Genomic DNA, 16,560 nt, shown 5'->3' on the forward strand with positions numbered 1-16,560 from the left:
GGCGCTCCCGCCGAGGGTTCGGATCCCACGTGCAGACCAGTTCCCGCTCACTGGCTGGGCGGGGCGCGGGAGCAACGCCGAGGGTTGCGATCCCGTTGCCGGTCCCGGTCCGGTGCGGGGGCGACACTGAGGGTTGCAATCCATTGCCGGACACGGAAAAAGACAAAAAGGGAAAAAAAAAAAAAGTATTTTTACTGCAACTCCTTGATATGGAATTCAAGATTGGAGAAATTCATGTGTGGAAATGCAAATAGACATTGATTAATCAAGGTCATATCTTTTATGTAAATATATAAATAAGTTTGGGCATTGAAATGTAAACTGTACAACTAATACATTTTCCTTCTCTGCAGTGTGGGTTTAGCCATCATTTCAGCAATATATATATATAATTTATAAAAGAAAAAAAAAATGTGTTTAGAGGCTGTTTCACCTTTTTCCCCCCTTCTTGGGCAGCACTCCCTTCTTGCCTCTCAAGGGTTGAGGGGGGACTTACTAATTCAGGTCAAGGAATGGTTACTTTTAGAGGTATCTTTAGGTTTGGGGGTTTCTAAGTTGGGCGTGGGTGGTTAGAAAGGCTTGACTCTCCTGGAGGACACAAACAGACTGGGGAATTTGCTGGAAGGACCCTGTTTTTCAGCACTTCTGCACGCAAACACTTTGGCTTCCTGTGCTGTTTAAGTCTAAGCTCAGAAGTGCTGATGTAAAGATAACAGCATGAGAATGAGGTTCTTGTATTTTCCTTTGGTGAGTCAGTGCTCCTGGGTTCCTCTGAACTACTACATGCTGTTCTAGGCAACTGTCTGCGGCATCTTGGTGTGTCTCCTTCATGCTCAGACAGAGGGCCAGGGTATGGGTGGCCTCAGAGGGGAATGCACCAGTGAGACAGCACAGGTCTTAGGTCTAGTGGCCTCGGCTCAGTGGGCCCCAAAGCAGAACTTCTAGGAACCCAAGGAATCAGTCCCTCCCTACCTTGCCAGCTTCCTCACAGAGTGGGAAATCTCGGGCAGCGCCTCCACCTGGCTGACCAGCATGCATGTCAGCTCTTGAGCTTCCTTTGTCACTGGTTATCACCCACAGAGCGTGTCTCAGCTGGGTGGTGAAGTGGAGCCTTTTGCTTCTGAGGGCACCTTTTGAAGGCTTGCTTCTGCTCTCCCACGTCGGCAGTTAGCAGGGACCACCCAGCGGCAACAGCTGCCAGCCCTGTACAAGGGGAATGAGCGTGTGAAGTGCTAGGCAGAAGTCCCTCTCCAGTGACAGCAGAAGCTAGGAGCCAGGCGGACCCACTTTTCTGTCACTCTTGAAATACCTTCTGAGAAACTCTCTGCTTTTTTTCAGAAGTTTACAAACAGCCTTCAGGGTGTTTCAGGTCTCCGAGTGCCTCCCTCCCCTGCCTAAGCCAGCTTCGTCCATCTGGAGAGCTTTAAGCCTGATCTCCTGCCATGCTCTGAACCATGTGCTAACCTGGAAACACTTGCTGACCTGTGATGTTGCAGCAGCCCTATCATTCTTGAAGAAGTTAGAAGAAATTCCAGGTGGCATGATTCCTCATAGGGACTAGAATCCAGGTCTGGGGTCTGTTGGTATCCATGTAAAATATGAAAAAGGCCCGTTAAAGTGGATGCTTTCAATCAGCCTTTGAGAAAATATCCAGTTGTCCCCTGGCCTAGGACTCTTTCTTCAAGAAAAGTCAAATGCGACGGCCTCTCTCCTACCAGACTAAAAGTATGGGCCCAATAATGTTTAGAATTAGCTTTGGCTTTAGTTAAACATGAAGCATTCATATGCCTGGTGTAGATCCACTCCAGTGTCATTGTCCCTGTGGGGGCCTGTTCAGCCCTCAGTGACTCATTACAGTGAATCAGTTGCAAGGCATTTGCCTCCCATATCCATTGTCCATTATGGCATCCCCTCTTCCATCTGGCTAGGGGAAGGAAGCAAATTCATTGACATAGCTATAGAAATAATTTAGCGTAGGAATTTGCATCTGTAACTTACCTGCTTTTGTTCCACTTTAAAATCAGGATGGGAAAGTTGCTAGTAGCACGCAGATGCAGATAATTCCAGATGACCATGTAAAGATTTGCTTATCATGTAACTAATGATATTTTAGCTAGAAGGCAAGGATTAAGTCATAGCCAAATCATTGTTTTTCATTCTGGTGGCTAGGAGGATGAATTTGCTATCTGTATTGATACAATGAAAACCCTTCAAACACAATAAAAAGATGAAATTATTTACCTTTAAACTGAAGCCTTCAGGGAAACTTTTGTAAAGGGCAGTAATGAATTTAAACTTTAGTGTTAGGACATCAACCCCCTAAGAAGTGGCAGGGACCACAGGGACCTCAAGCACCATTTTTTCCCTTTGAAACTGCATAGCCCAGGGAACAGATTGAAATGCTTTCTCTAGTCCCAGTACAGACCCTTGGAGAGGTAAAAGTGAAGGGCGCGGATGAATAAAATTGTAAGATAATGCTCGGCTTGACAGTGAACTTGCCTAGTGTGATAACAGTTCTAAAATGGGCAAGAAGATTAATATGGGGACCAACATGCCATGTGTGGGCTCTTATCTCCTTATTAGGTTCCAGGCTAGACGCCCAGCCCTCCTGTCTCTTCCCCAGTACCTTGCAGTTACACCCTGAGGTGAGAATCCTGCAGACCCACAGGCTTACCTCAGCAGGCCCAAGCCTGTCCCTTCTCATTTCAGGAAAAACCTTTTCTGATTCAGGTAGGGGGAGGGAAGGAGGTATGGTCTCCTTTTACTCCCATGTCATGGACTTTTAATACTCCATTTTTATTACTAATATACCTCTGTTCCCAGGAGCCACTGGAGCACTGAGTGTTGTGGGAAAAAGCTAACTGTGAATTAAGTTAATGTTTTTCTTATAAGAAATGGAAGTTTATTTTTATATCAGTATTCCTGTGTGAACTGAATATGAAGATGTTGAAATGGAAGGAAATTTCAAAACTCTATCCTAGAAGAAATGGCTAGTTTTATAATTTGGTAGTGGCTGAGACCCTATTGAAGTTTACTATTTAAGTGCTTTGGAGAGTGAATAAGGAAATTGTGCTGTGAAATCTTAACACTCATAAGGAACACTCTTTCGGAGGGAAGGCATGCAAACACCAACTTTAAGTAAAACTCTAGTACAAAAGAGGGTAAATGTGATCGTTCTGATTATTAGGCCTCTTAGTCAATTGGAGAGAGGTGGGAGTGGGAGGTAGTCTTTAGCACTTTAATTCATTTTTGGAGCTGGAATTTAGGGCAGTTGGATAAAATTGCAAATTCAGAAAAAGTAAGAATTTTCTAGTGCTATATAGAGAAACGATGGAAAAATAAAGTTCTGCTTTCATCTTTTTAGAATTTATTCTAGAATTTCAGCATAGTACAGGCTTTTAGAGCTAATATGACCTAAATTCAGAAAACTTAATTACCATAATAAAATAGATGCAAATTACTTGTTTGCTGTAGAATGCCTATTTAGACTAATAATAAAATTACCTTGCTAAGGATAGTTGGGGAATGGGTCTAAGGTAGAGTATTATAAGTTAGCCAGATCCACAAAATGAAAAATCCACACAGAGGTAACTGAGTTAGCTGATTGCAAATATATTTAATTGACATTAGAGTGAAAACTCCTTCCTTTGGGTAAATTAAGCAAAGATAAAGTATATAAAAATGTTAAGGTGGAGATGGGAAAAAAGAGTTTGGGTCTAGCATGCCCACAAAGACCGTCAGTGAAGAAAGGCGGCAATTGTGTGCTTTTGAACACCCTGGCTGGGTGACTTTAGGGTAGAGTAGAGGAAAACAAATTGAACTTCCTTTATTTACCCAAAGCTTGTTGGCTAAATTTTTGTATAGGTCTTGTATAGCATCTCCTGAAATAGTTGTAGCCTTGGAAAAACTGTTTTCCTATTTTTCTGAGTTGGGATCAGCATAGCCTCCCTGTCGCCTTAAATGTAAAACCCTATTTTGATTAATATCCCAGCATAAGAGTTACAGCAATAAGAGAAACTGAATCTATTTTTGTTTCAAGTCTTTACCTCATCTTATGTAATTAGTAAGACAGTTCATAAATTTTGCCCAGAATACTACTGCATACAGGTATGTTGTTCTCTGTTTTCAATGGTGATCATTTTAAAGGTCTAAAAAGCTGGGATTAATCCTAAAGCTAAGAATAAATGGTTTTTGCATTGATTTTGTTCTGTGGTACAAATAACATCTATGTATATCATATCTGTATATATCTGAACCAAGTTGTATGCAGAGGTTGATATAACTATATTTACAGAAAACAAATTTTACAATTAAAGTTCACATTTTAACACGAACGTGTGTCCTGTAATCCTACTCCTAGTCTAAGAAATGTGGTTTGTGGTAGGAAGGAATGATGGCCCAACCCACAAGCAGAGCCCGGGGGGCCGAGGTAATCCTACTCCTAGTCTAAGAAATGTGGTTTGTGGTAGGAAGGAATGATGGCCCAACCCACGAGCAGAGCCCGGGGGGGCTGAGTCGGGGGGCCGAGGGCCAACCTCACTCCCAGCGATGACGGTGGAGACTGGGGAGCTGCTCCCTGTCTCTTGCAGAGGTCATGGTATGGACAGACATTCTGCACATAATGAAAATCAAAGTAGGGAATAACTATGCCATCCAGAAGAGCCAGGACTGTGCACTCACAATCACGCCAGAGACTTGTAGAAGAACCCTACGCAGACTAAAGCCCATTCGTTTCACAAAATCTCTTATCAAGATTTAGTTTGAAACATTATGTATTGGGCGGGGGGCAGAAGGGGGTGTGTGTGGGGTGGCAGGAGGGTGTGTGTGTGTGTGTGTGTGTGTGTGTATTCTAAACTTTTACTTCATTTTTAAACTTTGGGGAGGTATTTTAAACCAATATAGAGTAAATTGCTGTCTTTGGTGGCTCTGCTATCAAAGGGCCTGTGTTCAAAGTCAGGTTCCTACTTTCCAAGCTACTTGATCCTATACTATTACCTACTTCCTAGGGTTTTTGTGAGAACTGATAAATCAGTTGCAAGTTTTAAGCATTGGCATTTAGTAATTATAACTGTGCAAGCAAATACATGAAATCAGCCATGGGGCAAAGGAAAAAGCTTTATAGTACACTATATTTTATATAAAGTCTCTGCTATATTTTTAATAGAAATAATCTTAGCTTTTGAGTAAAATTAATCTGCCAAAAGGTTTGTACTAGACAGGAGGAAGGGGACCCAAGTTCTTCAGACAGCTCAGCATTCCAGCTTTAGATGACAAGGATCCCTCTTGCGCAGCCACATTGTTAAACCATCTTTCGCATGGGGATCCCACGGAAAGGCAATGCAAAAAACAAAGAAACACAAGATGAGGAAACCACGTCCTCACAGGAAGTAGCCCAAATCAATAAAACAAAATTTGAAACAAGGCATATTTATACTTAAAAATAACATTCTTCATGTATGTAAATATCCTTCCCCAATCACATGTACCATTATGACTGGAATCACTAGATACACATACACTGGAAGCCATTCAAGGAAGAAGCAAGCCAGATTCTGTACTGGTCCTTCACACTGTTGAACTACAAAATGCTAAATTCTCTCAGCTCATGTAGAAACTTCTCTTACACCACAGTATCTCCTCTCCCCTCTGTGGATATGTGGGGTGGGTGATCCTCATGCTGATTTTTGGACCCACTTTTTTTGTTATTGTTTTGCTAAAAGCAGAGCTTTTAACACCACTCTGAAGAATACAGTGGGGACCAACAAATAAGTAAGCCTTATTTCTTGTGATCTTCATTTCTGGGCTTTTCGTAGCTCCTATATAATCCATTAAAACATTGGTCTTCACTTCTGTGGGATGCATGGGCCTGGACTGTGTCCTCTGTCTTAAACCTGATCTGCCTGTCGCTAGGGCCTGCCAGCTCTGCTTCCACACGTGCCCCTTCACAATTTTCTCTCCTCTTCCTCGCAAAAAGAAAGGCATCATCTCACCCTGCTCGGTGGTGCCCTGCCCTCAACCTCATGTCAGTGGCAGTACTAAAAGTCAGTGCTAATGACTAGCTAACAAATCCTTAGCAAATCAGGTACTTTTTAGTTCTCTGCTTTCAACATACTTAAAGAGGATCAAGTTATTATTTGATAAACTATTAATAATTTTTGATGATACAGCACTGTGATGTAACTCCAAAGGAATTTTTAACCTGCATGACATTGTTGTAATTCTTTCTATTCCCATCTACTTGCTTATGTTCTTAAATCTATAAAAAATAAAACAAGGAATATAATTGATGTTGAACACCATCTCAGCTAAATAACATTTATGTATTCTTGGATAAATGAACTAATTAGGATAAAGAACACTAATAAATTGTTAAATTTTAATTATCAAAAGTTATAATATTGTTAACATACCAATAATTATAACATTGTTCTTTACTGAGTTAACACTTAAACCAAGAACTAAAAAAGTTTATTTCCATTTATATTTTTTGCTGATGAGAAGACGATGAGGCAATGAATTAAAAAAAGCCAAGCATAGAAATAGATTACATAAGATTCTTTGCTGAAAATGGTATGGAAATACACAGGAGAAAAAAACAATTTAAAATTTTCTACTACTACAGAACTAGTTCATTTATTTTTATAAATGAAGGGTGTCAAATTGCTATGGTATTTAAATTACACTGGATATGTTTAAGAGTTATGTAACAGTTTTTATTTTAAAATATCAATATTTACACAACACCAGAAAGTACATACTTTGGCAACTAATTAACTTCCCATGAAAAATGTTAAATATCAATGAAGATGTGTGAGGGATACATGAATTTTCAAAATACTTTTGGGGGAACATGAGCAGAATAGTTTGTGGACTACTGCTTTACAACACTTTCTCCAAGTAAGTTTGAAGGACCATTTAAAGAATCACCTGGAAAAGCTGGGTTTTTTTTTTTTTTTTTTTTTTTTTTTTTAAATGCAGATTGAGTTATTAGGTTTAGGGTGGACCCAAGTAAGTTAATTTTCAACATGCACCCCAGGTAGTTCTCATGCAAACCAACATTTAAGAAACACACTACTTAAAAGAAAAAAAAAAAAAACTAGCATTTTACAACATTTTATACATGGCTGAAAAGGGAAACACCCTCACATATGTTTTGGATTAAGGACAGAACTGAAACCAGAGCTAAATAAGAACCAGCACTCATAGAGCAGCAGCAACCGTGAAGGAGCTCAGAAGCAGGACAAGGTAGCCAGGGAGGGCAGGTACCTCCCTGGAATTTGTAGGATGCTCAAAGAACATAACAGGAATAAAGCTCAGACAGTCTAAGGATCCTGCTGTCCACTGTGGTTGCACTTTTGGGAGACAAAATTCTAGCCCTTTTCCATCCACTGAGTGTGAGAACTTCCTTGAACCAGCCTGAGGAAAATCAATATTTAAGAGGGATCAACTGTCACACCAAAAGAAAAGCATGCGCTAATGGAAAGCTGATTGCAAAGAGGGGTACTTGCTAGGAAAACGCCCTTGGGATCCTGTGACAACACTGTTGGGACAGTTGAGGCCCTCATTTCCCTTTGGTCCCACAGGTGGCCTAAAGTGTGGTCTCGGTGCCCCGTCTCCTGCTGCTGCTCACTGGGCTGTGCTCTGCAGCATCTGCTCTTTCCTCCTGGGATCACAGAAGAACTGCAGCTTCCTGGGCAGCAGCTTCACCTCCACAGGCATCGCTTCATACTCCTCACTGTCAATGCTAAAAGAGCCCCCTGTTCCCTGTGGAGGAGAGAACATGCAAACAGCTCACACGCACACCAGCAACCCACTTGAGCTGGAAGTCTGTCACCACTGCAGCACCAGAGCAGAGGAAAACATCATCATCTCTGAGGAATTATCCTGAGGTTTCCTTAAAAAATATTTCAGTGCCTACTATGATGAGCACAGTGCTGGTTCTGGAAATCCCAATTCATGAAAGAGGATTTACTTTCTTTTTTTGGCCCCCATTTCTTCCAAGAGTATTTCGGGATTTGAACAACAAGGTTATAATTTTCAAATATTTATTAAAAGGCAGGGGTCCTACCACATCTTTAAGGAATTCATAAATATAATATAGCCCTCTTGGCTCTAATCTTTCTCAAGTGAAAAGCAAGAGAGACAGCTAATTCTCTTATGAAAGCCGCTGTGTCCACTGGATCACTTTCATTCATCTTCTCTGAGACTTGCTTGGCTTTATCCCTAAGGTGTATCAACAGTAATCTCATCGCAGAGCCGTGAAACCCTTCCATAACTCACGCACTTAACTCAGAATTTGCTATGTTGAAACTGTGGTGCCTGTCACTGTGGGGATACCTTTTGTTTACCTGCAGTCCTGTATGAATACCATAGTATGATGGTCACAGTCTTCAGAGGCAATCTGATCTGTAATAACTCTTTTTTTCCTGAGGTATCACTAATTGAATAACTAACCTTACAACTCAAATTATATTTCCAACTTTTTTCCACTTATACAGGTTATTCTTCTAAACATGGCATTTCACAATACAGAAAAATTCAGTGCTGAACTCAAAACTGCTTCCAGATTCTTTATAAAAAATGTTAAGGTAAAACCCATTATTAACATTTGCCAGCTAGAGAATTCTCTGTGCATTATAATATGGTAAATTTTTGCATTATTTACATATGGAAAAATGAAAGCTTAGGAGACCTAAAGATCACTTTTTAGAAGAACATTGGCTTGGAAACATTGGAAATCTTCAGGAGTCCAACTCTGAATCCAAACTCAGGAGAGGATTCAGCCATCCTTTTCAGGTCTCCTTTAATATGACCCAGAGGCTGGCAAAATGGTTGGCACATAAAAGGTGCCTAAATGTTGGTCAGTTAATAGACAGGAAGGAGGGGGAAAGACCAGAAAGGAAGACAGACCAAGAAAGAACCTAAAGGCCCACTAACCCCTGCACTCACCTCAGGAAGAAGCAAGGTGCACTGGCTGGCTTGGAGACACTCGGTGCCATCGGCATGCAGCTTGGGGTCTCTCACCTTTCTACTTCTGTTGGTACAGAAAAAGCAAGAGTGGAAACCAGTGATGACAACTGCATTAGACTGCAACCACATAGCAAGTTCTTTCCCTCTTTTTAAGGTTAAATAGATGGACAGATAGTCTGTTAAGCCCTGGGGTTCTGTGAATAATTTTTCCTGCAATGACTCTTGCTTGACTGTGACATATTCTAGATTGAGAAGGCTTACTTGCTGTAGAGAAGTGTGCATGAAGTTAAGACGGAGGGACTTTCTCTGAATTGTTTATTTTTAAATCATTCCACATGTACCTAATTTTTAGGCAATTAATCTCAAATTTAAAAATTAGAATGAAATTAAGGTCTTTAGGAACAGTACTACATATCTGCTATCTGGAACTTCTTGTGATTCTTTATTACTTGAAGGAGAAATATTTTTATTCTAATTTAAAGTAGGTATTTCTTTTATATATACGAACAACTAGTCTGAGAAGTCCTCTGATGATTCCCTATATTCATATTAACAGTCTAATTAGCATACTATATATTTACTTTGACTAAATGGCTCTGGAGCTAAACTACCAGACACGTACAGTCACAGGCACAACACTCCATTTCACGTATGTATACCCTTTATAGGTAGTTATGGTAAGTAGAAAAAGAGTAAAAGCTAATCCAAGTAAATTAGTCCATTATTTGTCATTCATTGACAATAGTAATTCATTAGTACATGAAAGTGTCATCAGAGTTTTTGAAAGCAACTTCACAATGTTCTCAGATATCCAGAAGAAAGAGACATTACTGGACTTCACTTCCCATAGGGACCAAAAGGAAACTGTATTGCTGCTGCTGCTAACACTAACATGAAAAATAATGACTTCAGCCAACTTAAGAAATATAATTGGGCTTTCTATTTTTTTTTTTCCTTTTTGTCTTTTTTACTAGCCGGTAATGGGATCGCAACCCTCGGTGTCACGCCCGTACCAGGGACCGGCAACGGGATCGCNGCGGGAACCAGTCTCCACATGGGATCCGAACCCTCGGTGGGAGCGCCGCCACACTCCCAAGTGACGCACTCTCCAGTGCGCCACCGGGCTGGCCCTGGGCTTTCTATTTTTGGGTATCAATATTGTAAAATAGATTTGAATACAGCTGGTCCTACTAACCAAACTCTCAGTTAAGACAGTGTGTGGTTTCTGGACATTCTAGAGGAAGAGGGACGGGTTTTTCCTTTCGCTGCTTTACTGCAGATACAGCAAGTAAATCAAAGGGTGCAGAATCAGCTCTTCAGCATTAGAAGAATTTGTACCAAAGGCAAGAACACAAAGCACTGACAACCATTCTGCTGCGGGTGCTGGTGGAGATAATGAAGTAGCCATGGAGACCAGGCTGCTACAGCAGAAATGTCTAATCCCTAAATGGGCACAAGAGGGAGCTCGGACATAAAGCACAGAAAAATTGAGCTGAGCAGATTAGCAGTTGGCACGCCAACCCCTCAGTTGCTTTCAAGACTGGTGGAGGGTTTAAAGTATTCTTAACCAATAAAATTTGGCAGAGGATAGGGCTTAACAAATCAGATAGGACTTAGAAGGGTATTCTGTACTGGAAAAGGGGGGAAAGCCTGAGAAATGTCCAAAGTACTCAGTATCTTTTCGTTTTTCATTAATGTCCTGGGAACGGAAGAACAAGAGGATCTGACATGAATGGTAACGTGTACTGTGCAGTGCTTCACAATTTAAAAAGACTTTTCACATACATTCTGTCACTGGAGACTGAAAAAGAGTCCTGAGATTGGTAGAGATGATTATATTATTCCATTTTATAGATGGGGGGTAGGGATTAAGAAAAGTTAAATGATTGGAGTCATGAGACTAGTAAATGGGAGAATCGAGATTTGTATTGAGCTTTTTCACCCTGAAAACAAAGTTCTTGACACTATGCCATGCCACACTGAATTCTTTACTTTCAATTGAAAGGCAAAAACTGCTCTTACATTCTGATCTTCCCAAAATGAACGGGTGGTCAGAATAGGAGAGGGGCATTATATGTATCAGGCCATAGGAAAAAAAGAAAGTCAAAATTCCCAAACAAGACTAGGCCTTCATGGGTTTCTATCTTAGACTTCATGGGGCACTCAGAACAGTAAAGTCTGAGGATACAAACTAAGTTTCATTTTCTACAAGCCCCAGTCCACTTACCCCACAGTTATGAAGTCTCCTTTGCTGACAGTGTCAGGTTCAATGCAGATGTTCATAAAGTCTTCTTTGGTCTAAAAAGGTTAAGAACACTAACATCAATACTCTTAAAATTGTGGCTAATGCAGCCTTAGGGGTTCATACTTTGAAGCTGTGCATTATGTAAGGGAGTTTACTTCTAGTGACTTAATCCTAAATATATTTTCAGGCTTATTTTTCATTATGATCTTTACTGAGGTATAATTTATATAAAATTCATCTCTATTGCTCTGTTTTTTCTACGTATAAAAAATAGAAACTCAAGGTGAGGGTTTTTAAAGTTCTGTTACTCACTAATAATCACAGCTGTTATAGTCTCTAGGATTCCTTCCTTCCTTCCTTGCAGGCCAAACTTTCTGCCTGTCTATCCCAGCAATTCTTAGTCCTCTCTGTATATCAGCATCACACCAGACCATGGTATCAGCCACTTGGTACAGAGCCCAGATATCTGTGTCTTTAATGCTCTACATACAAATTTGGCATCAAACCAGAGTTGAAAAACAGCAATCCATTGATTCCATGATAATGTTTTAAAAACTCCATTTCCAACCACAGAAAGCACTGGAAGATTTGAGCTACAAGGAAGTGGTTATGAAAAAAGATCTGGTTCTTATACCACTCCTCACAATTTGCTACCAGTCAGTGGCTAGCAATATAAACCTAGCCCTCTGTAAATCAATTCCAACACATCTGTGTCAGCTTCAAGTAGAGGTTTTGTTTCTTTTTGGGTAGTTTCAAAATCTGTAGCCTCAGGATAACCCACAGGCCTCTGAGAGCCTAAAGCCTTTGCCTAAGATTAAAGGGTACCACCCAAAGCACAACTTTATCTCTCAACTAGGAATTACAAAACATAAGACTTTGTTCAAAGTTCACCTTTTATTCAACTACTTACTGAGTGCCAACCATGTGCCATGAACTCTTCAAAGTGCTTGGAATACACCAATGAACAAAAGAAACATAAATTTCTGCCTACAAAGAACTTACATTACACTGTGGGGTGTATTTGTTTTTTTTTTAAACCATAGCAAAATGGTAAATTATACAGCGTACTAGAAGATAAGTATACTAGAAGTACATTAGAGTTTATGAGAAATGAGATCAAAGAAATAGAGCAAGGAACATGAGGTGGCATCGATGACAGTGCCTACATTTTTAAAGAGGGGTTCAGTTGAGAAGGTAACCTCTGAGCAGAGACCTGAAGAAGATGAGAGAATTAGCAAAGTGGATAATAGGGGCAGCGGTCCTTAAACTTTAGCAAGTACCAAAGGGCTTGTTAACACTCAGACTCTGTTTTTTATTTATCAATTAAAAAATAACTTTAAAAAACAAACTAACTCAGAGTCTGGCCCTACTCTCAGTTTCTGGTTCAGTAGATCTGGGGTGAGGCCCAAGAACTTTCATTTCAAACAAGTTCCAGGTGGTGTTGATGCTGCTGATCTAAGGATTACACTTTGAGAACCACTGGTTAGGAATCAGCCATCCACAAAAAGGGAACTGCTGGGGTGTGGCCTTAAGGTGGGAGCATGCCTAACGTGCAAGGAACAGCAGAGGAGCCATGCAGCTGGAGCAGAGTGAGTGACAAGGACAACGGGACGAGATGAAGACACACAGGGGAGAAGGGAGCTAGCTCAGTAGGGACTGGTGGATCATCATAAGGAATTTGGCTTTTAGGCTAAGTGAAATGGAGAGCCACTGGAGGGTTCTACGGAGGGAAATATGCTCAGACTTCACTCTGGCTGCTGCGTTGAGAATGAGACAGAAGTAGTACTAGAGAGGGACAATGGGCCAGGAAATAACAGAAAAATGAGTAGGAATGGCCCAGGGATCAGGAGACACCAGGAATGGTGGTACAGTCTGATGATAGGATGGTGGAAGCTAGGGGAGGGTGCTAGAGGGAAGAAAAAAGAATGGTTTAAAGCAGTGATGAGGGGTGAGGAGGACAACTACCTAATCACCAGGCCTAGTGTACAGGAGGAGGAAGGAGAAAGGAAATAGCCACCACTTTAAAGTGTTGCTGGGAAAGCAGAGCCTCAGGGGAGAGCCACGTCTCAAGCGTTTTCTGTAAAGGGGCAGAGAAAACACTTTAGGCTTCCTGGTGAGAAGGTTTCTATCACAGCTCTTCAACTCTACCACGGTGGCGTGAAAGCAGCCAGAAATGACATTTAAATAAACCAGTGGGCCTGTATTCCAATAAAATTTTACTTATGGACACTGAAATTTGGATTTCATTTCACTACATGTAATAATTTTGTTAAATAATACTCTTCTTTTGATCTTTTGCAACTATTTATAAACGTAGCCAACATTCTTAGCTTGAAGGCTGTACAGATACAGGCAGCAGAACAGCTGGGCCTTTGGGCTGTCCTTTGCTGTCCCTGTTCTTAAGCTTTGTTCTGGAGGCACAATTAAGTTACTTGGAAACAGATTCTTCAGAGGTTAGGTTTAAGCTTTGTTAGGAGGGAACAGAGCAGCCTTTGGTCTGGGACTAATTCTGCCCCTCTACTAAGGCAATACCTTTCTGAGGACATGACCCAATGCCCCATTCCGACAAGGATTTTCCACTCCGGCTGGTGGGATCACGGACTGTTCCTGTCCCTACAATAAGACTGAATCTCCTGGGACCGTGCCTCTTCTTTGCCCACAGTTCTTTCTCCACCTCAGGTGGTTCCTCACATGCTTGCACCAGTAAGTACTCAGCTGAAGACTCCAGATGAGACCTCTGCAGGTCTCCGGCACAGCTCTCTTTTCGCCATGTGGCTTTCTGGTACTGTGCCCTGAAATTCTATCTGCCTTGATTTCCCAAAATGCTGAAAGATTCCCTCAATAGAGTGAGACCACTGGGCTCCATTTGGGCTCTCTGTCCCCATACCATGGCCTCTCTCCAGCAACAAGCTGGGGCAAGCATCGGGCCCACCTTGTTTGATTACCTTCCCTCTGTGATCACTGTACTACGCTGCTTGTTTCATATCTGTGTCTGTCAACAATTTCATAAATTTTGTCCATTTTTAAGGTGTTTAAGGTACAAAGGTAAAGTAGTTGCTTCCTCCATCTTAGCCAAAATTCTCATATTAACATTCAAAAAATCAATTTATTTTATTCCACTGACAGATTAAATGAGAAAATTCAATAGATACTGGAAAGGTACTCAATAAAATTTAAAAAGATATTTAAGATAAAAGATAAAAACTCTTAGTAAACTGGAAATAAAGAAAATTTCCTTAATCTGACAAAGGATATTTACGAAAAAGAAAAAAACACATATTGAATTCAAGAATGAGTAATGAAGCCATTCTCTCTAAATCAGGAATCTATTCACCACCATACTGAAGTCCTAGCCAGTGTGGTAAGGTGAAATAAGAGATTGTAAGGATAAGTATTTGAAAGGGGAAAACCAAACTTGTACTATTTGTAGTTTATATGGCTGAATCTCTAGAAAATTTTTAAAAATCCATAGAATCTAATTAGATTTCTGATATAATTAATAAGAACTTAATTAGGTTGCTGATTCAGCATCAACATAAAAATCAATTGTTTGTCAATGTACTAAATCAGATGGTTAGAAAATGAAATTGCAAGAGATACTATTTACAATAGTATTGAAAATTAAGATAACCAAGAATACATCCAACAAAAGACATATTATTATCGAGAAAACTATAAAACTTCATTGAAAGACACTGAGGACCTAAATAAATGAAGAGCTATACCACATTCATATACTAGAAGTGTCAATACTGTAGAAATGTCATTTCTCCTCAAATTGATCTATGGTTACAATGTAATCCAGATCAATATAATAACCTTTTTATGTGGAATTTAATAAACATTCTAAAATATTTATAGAAGTCAAACGAACCAAGAATAGCCATGAGACTCTTTAAGAAGAAGAGAAACATAGAGGAACTTATTATGAAACTATAATAATTAAGAGAGGCATAGTACAGGTATAGAAAAATAGAACAATAGAATAGAGAGACTAGAAACACGTATATAGAAACGTGATGTATGGCAGTTTACTGACAATCAGTGGGGAGAAATGGACATTTAAATAAATGGTGCTTGGACAACTAGCTTTCTATCTGGAAAAAAACATAAAATTGGAGCCTTAAGTCCATCATTCACAAAACTCAATTACAGATAGTATTTCCTTTATAAACAAAAATGGAATCATTTGATGAAATCACTTTAACCTGTTTTTAATTTAACAATATATGATGAACATCTTTTCATGTCAACAAATATATAGAGAATAATATATATATATAAAATAATATATTATTTTAAATAGACATCAAAATTTAATCAGTCTCATTAGTTTGTTTTATATACTCACATTTTACTATTATACAGTGAACATATTCATACAAGAGATCATAATTTTCACACATTCCACTCCTAGAGCTTCTTTCATACCCCAAATGTACTTCTTTTAAGAAATAAACATATTCATTACTACAGGCCGCTTCATTGTCTTTGAATATTTTATTGCATTTGCTTTTATTTTTTCAATGGGCGTGGAAAAAAGAAAAAAAAATGAAAGTGCTGCTACTAGGGATAAGAAGCACAGTATCACATACTTTTATAATTGGCACAAAGATAAAAAGCACTTGACATTCTGAATGTGGCTAATCTCGAGCCGCAATCACAAACTCACTGAACTCAATTCATTGGTATTCAATCATCAGAGAAAGAACAATGGTAAAGAACATGAACAAAGTACTAGAAATATATATCAAAGATTGGGTATAAAGGAAAAGTACAATTAGAAATTTTATCTTTCTTTTTTAAATTCCTCTGGAACAGAATCTATTTTTTTAATCTTCATACACTCACTTTCACCAATGTTTTCAGAATTCCATTAAGTAGGAAAGTAAGGATTACTTACATTATGTACTCATCTGTAGAATAAATTTCTATAGAATAAATTCCTAGAAATACACTTAATCAGGCGAAGGGTCTGCATATTTTAGACACTTCACATATACTACCAAACTGTCATTGAAAAAGGGTGTTCCAATTTATATTCCTATCAGAAATACATAAGACTGCACTATCAAGCTTTTCAATCTATGACAGTTCAATAGTTACTATTTTAATTTGCATTTCTTTGATGTTGAGCATTTTTTCTGTTTCCCTACCTATAAAATGCAGATAAAAGTTGTATCTACCTGTTAGTGTAGTTGTGAGGATTATATAAGTTGATATTATGTAAAATTCATAGGACAGTGCCTAGCATGTAGTAAATACTATTTTTTTTTTTTTTTTTTTTGACCGGCAACGGATCGCAACCCCCCGGGTCGCGCCCGGACCCGACCGGGACCGGCAAC

At 39.6% G+C, this 16,560-nt stretch overlaps 1 protein-coding gene across 1 annotated transcript in view; it reads right to left on the minus strand.

Annotated features, from left to right (window-relative positions):
* Positions 1-6,953: 6,953 nt before the first annotated feature.
* The window catches only part of AGK (acylglycerol kinase), a 113,649-nt gene continuing 104,042 nt past the window's right edge, over positions 6,954-16,560 (minus strand). The window contains exons 14-16 of the mRNA XM_008588953.1: positions 11,198-11,268; positions 8,950-9,034; positions 6,954-7,764 (exon numbers count right to left, since the gene is read on the minus strand). Coding sequence (XP_008587175.1) covers positions 7,627-7,764; positions 8,950-9,034; positions 11,198-11,268 — 294 coding nt within the window. The 3' untranslated portion in view covers positions 6,954-7,626. The remainder of the gene's footprint in view (positions 7,765-8,949; positions 9,035-11,197; positions 11,269-16,560) is intronic.

Source organism: Galeopterus variegatus, unplaced genomic scaffold, assembly GCF_000696425.1.
Source record: "Galeopterus variegatus unplaced genomic scaffold, G_variegatus-3.0.2 Scaffold5119, whole genome shotgun sequence".
Lineage (NCBI taxonomy): Eukaryota > Metazoa > Chordata > Mammalia > Dermoptera > Cynocephalidae > Galeopterus > Galeopterus variegatus.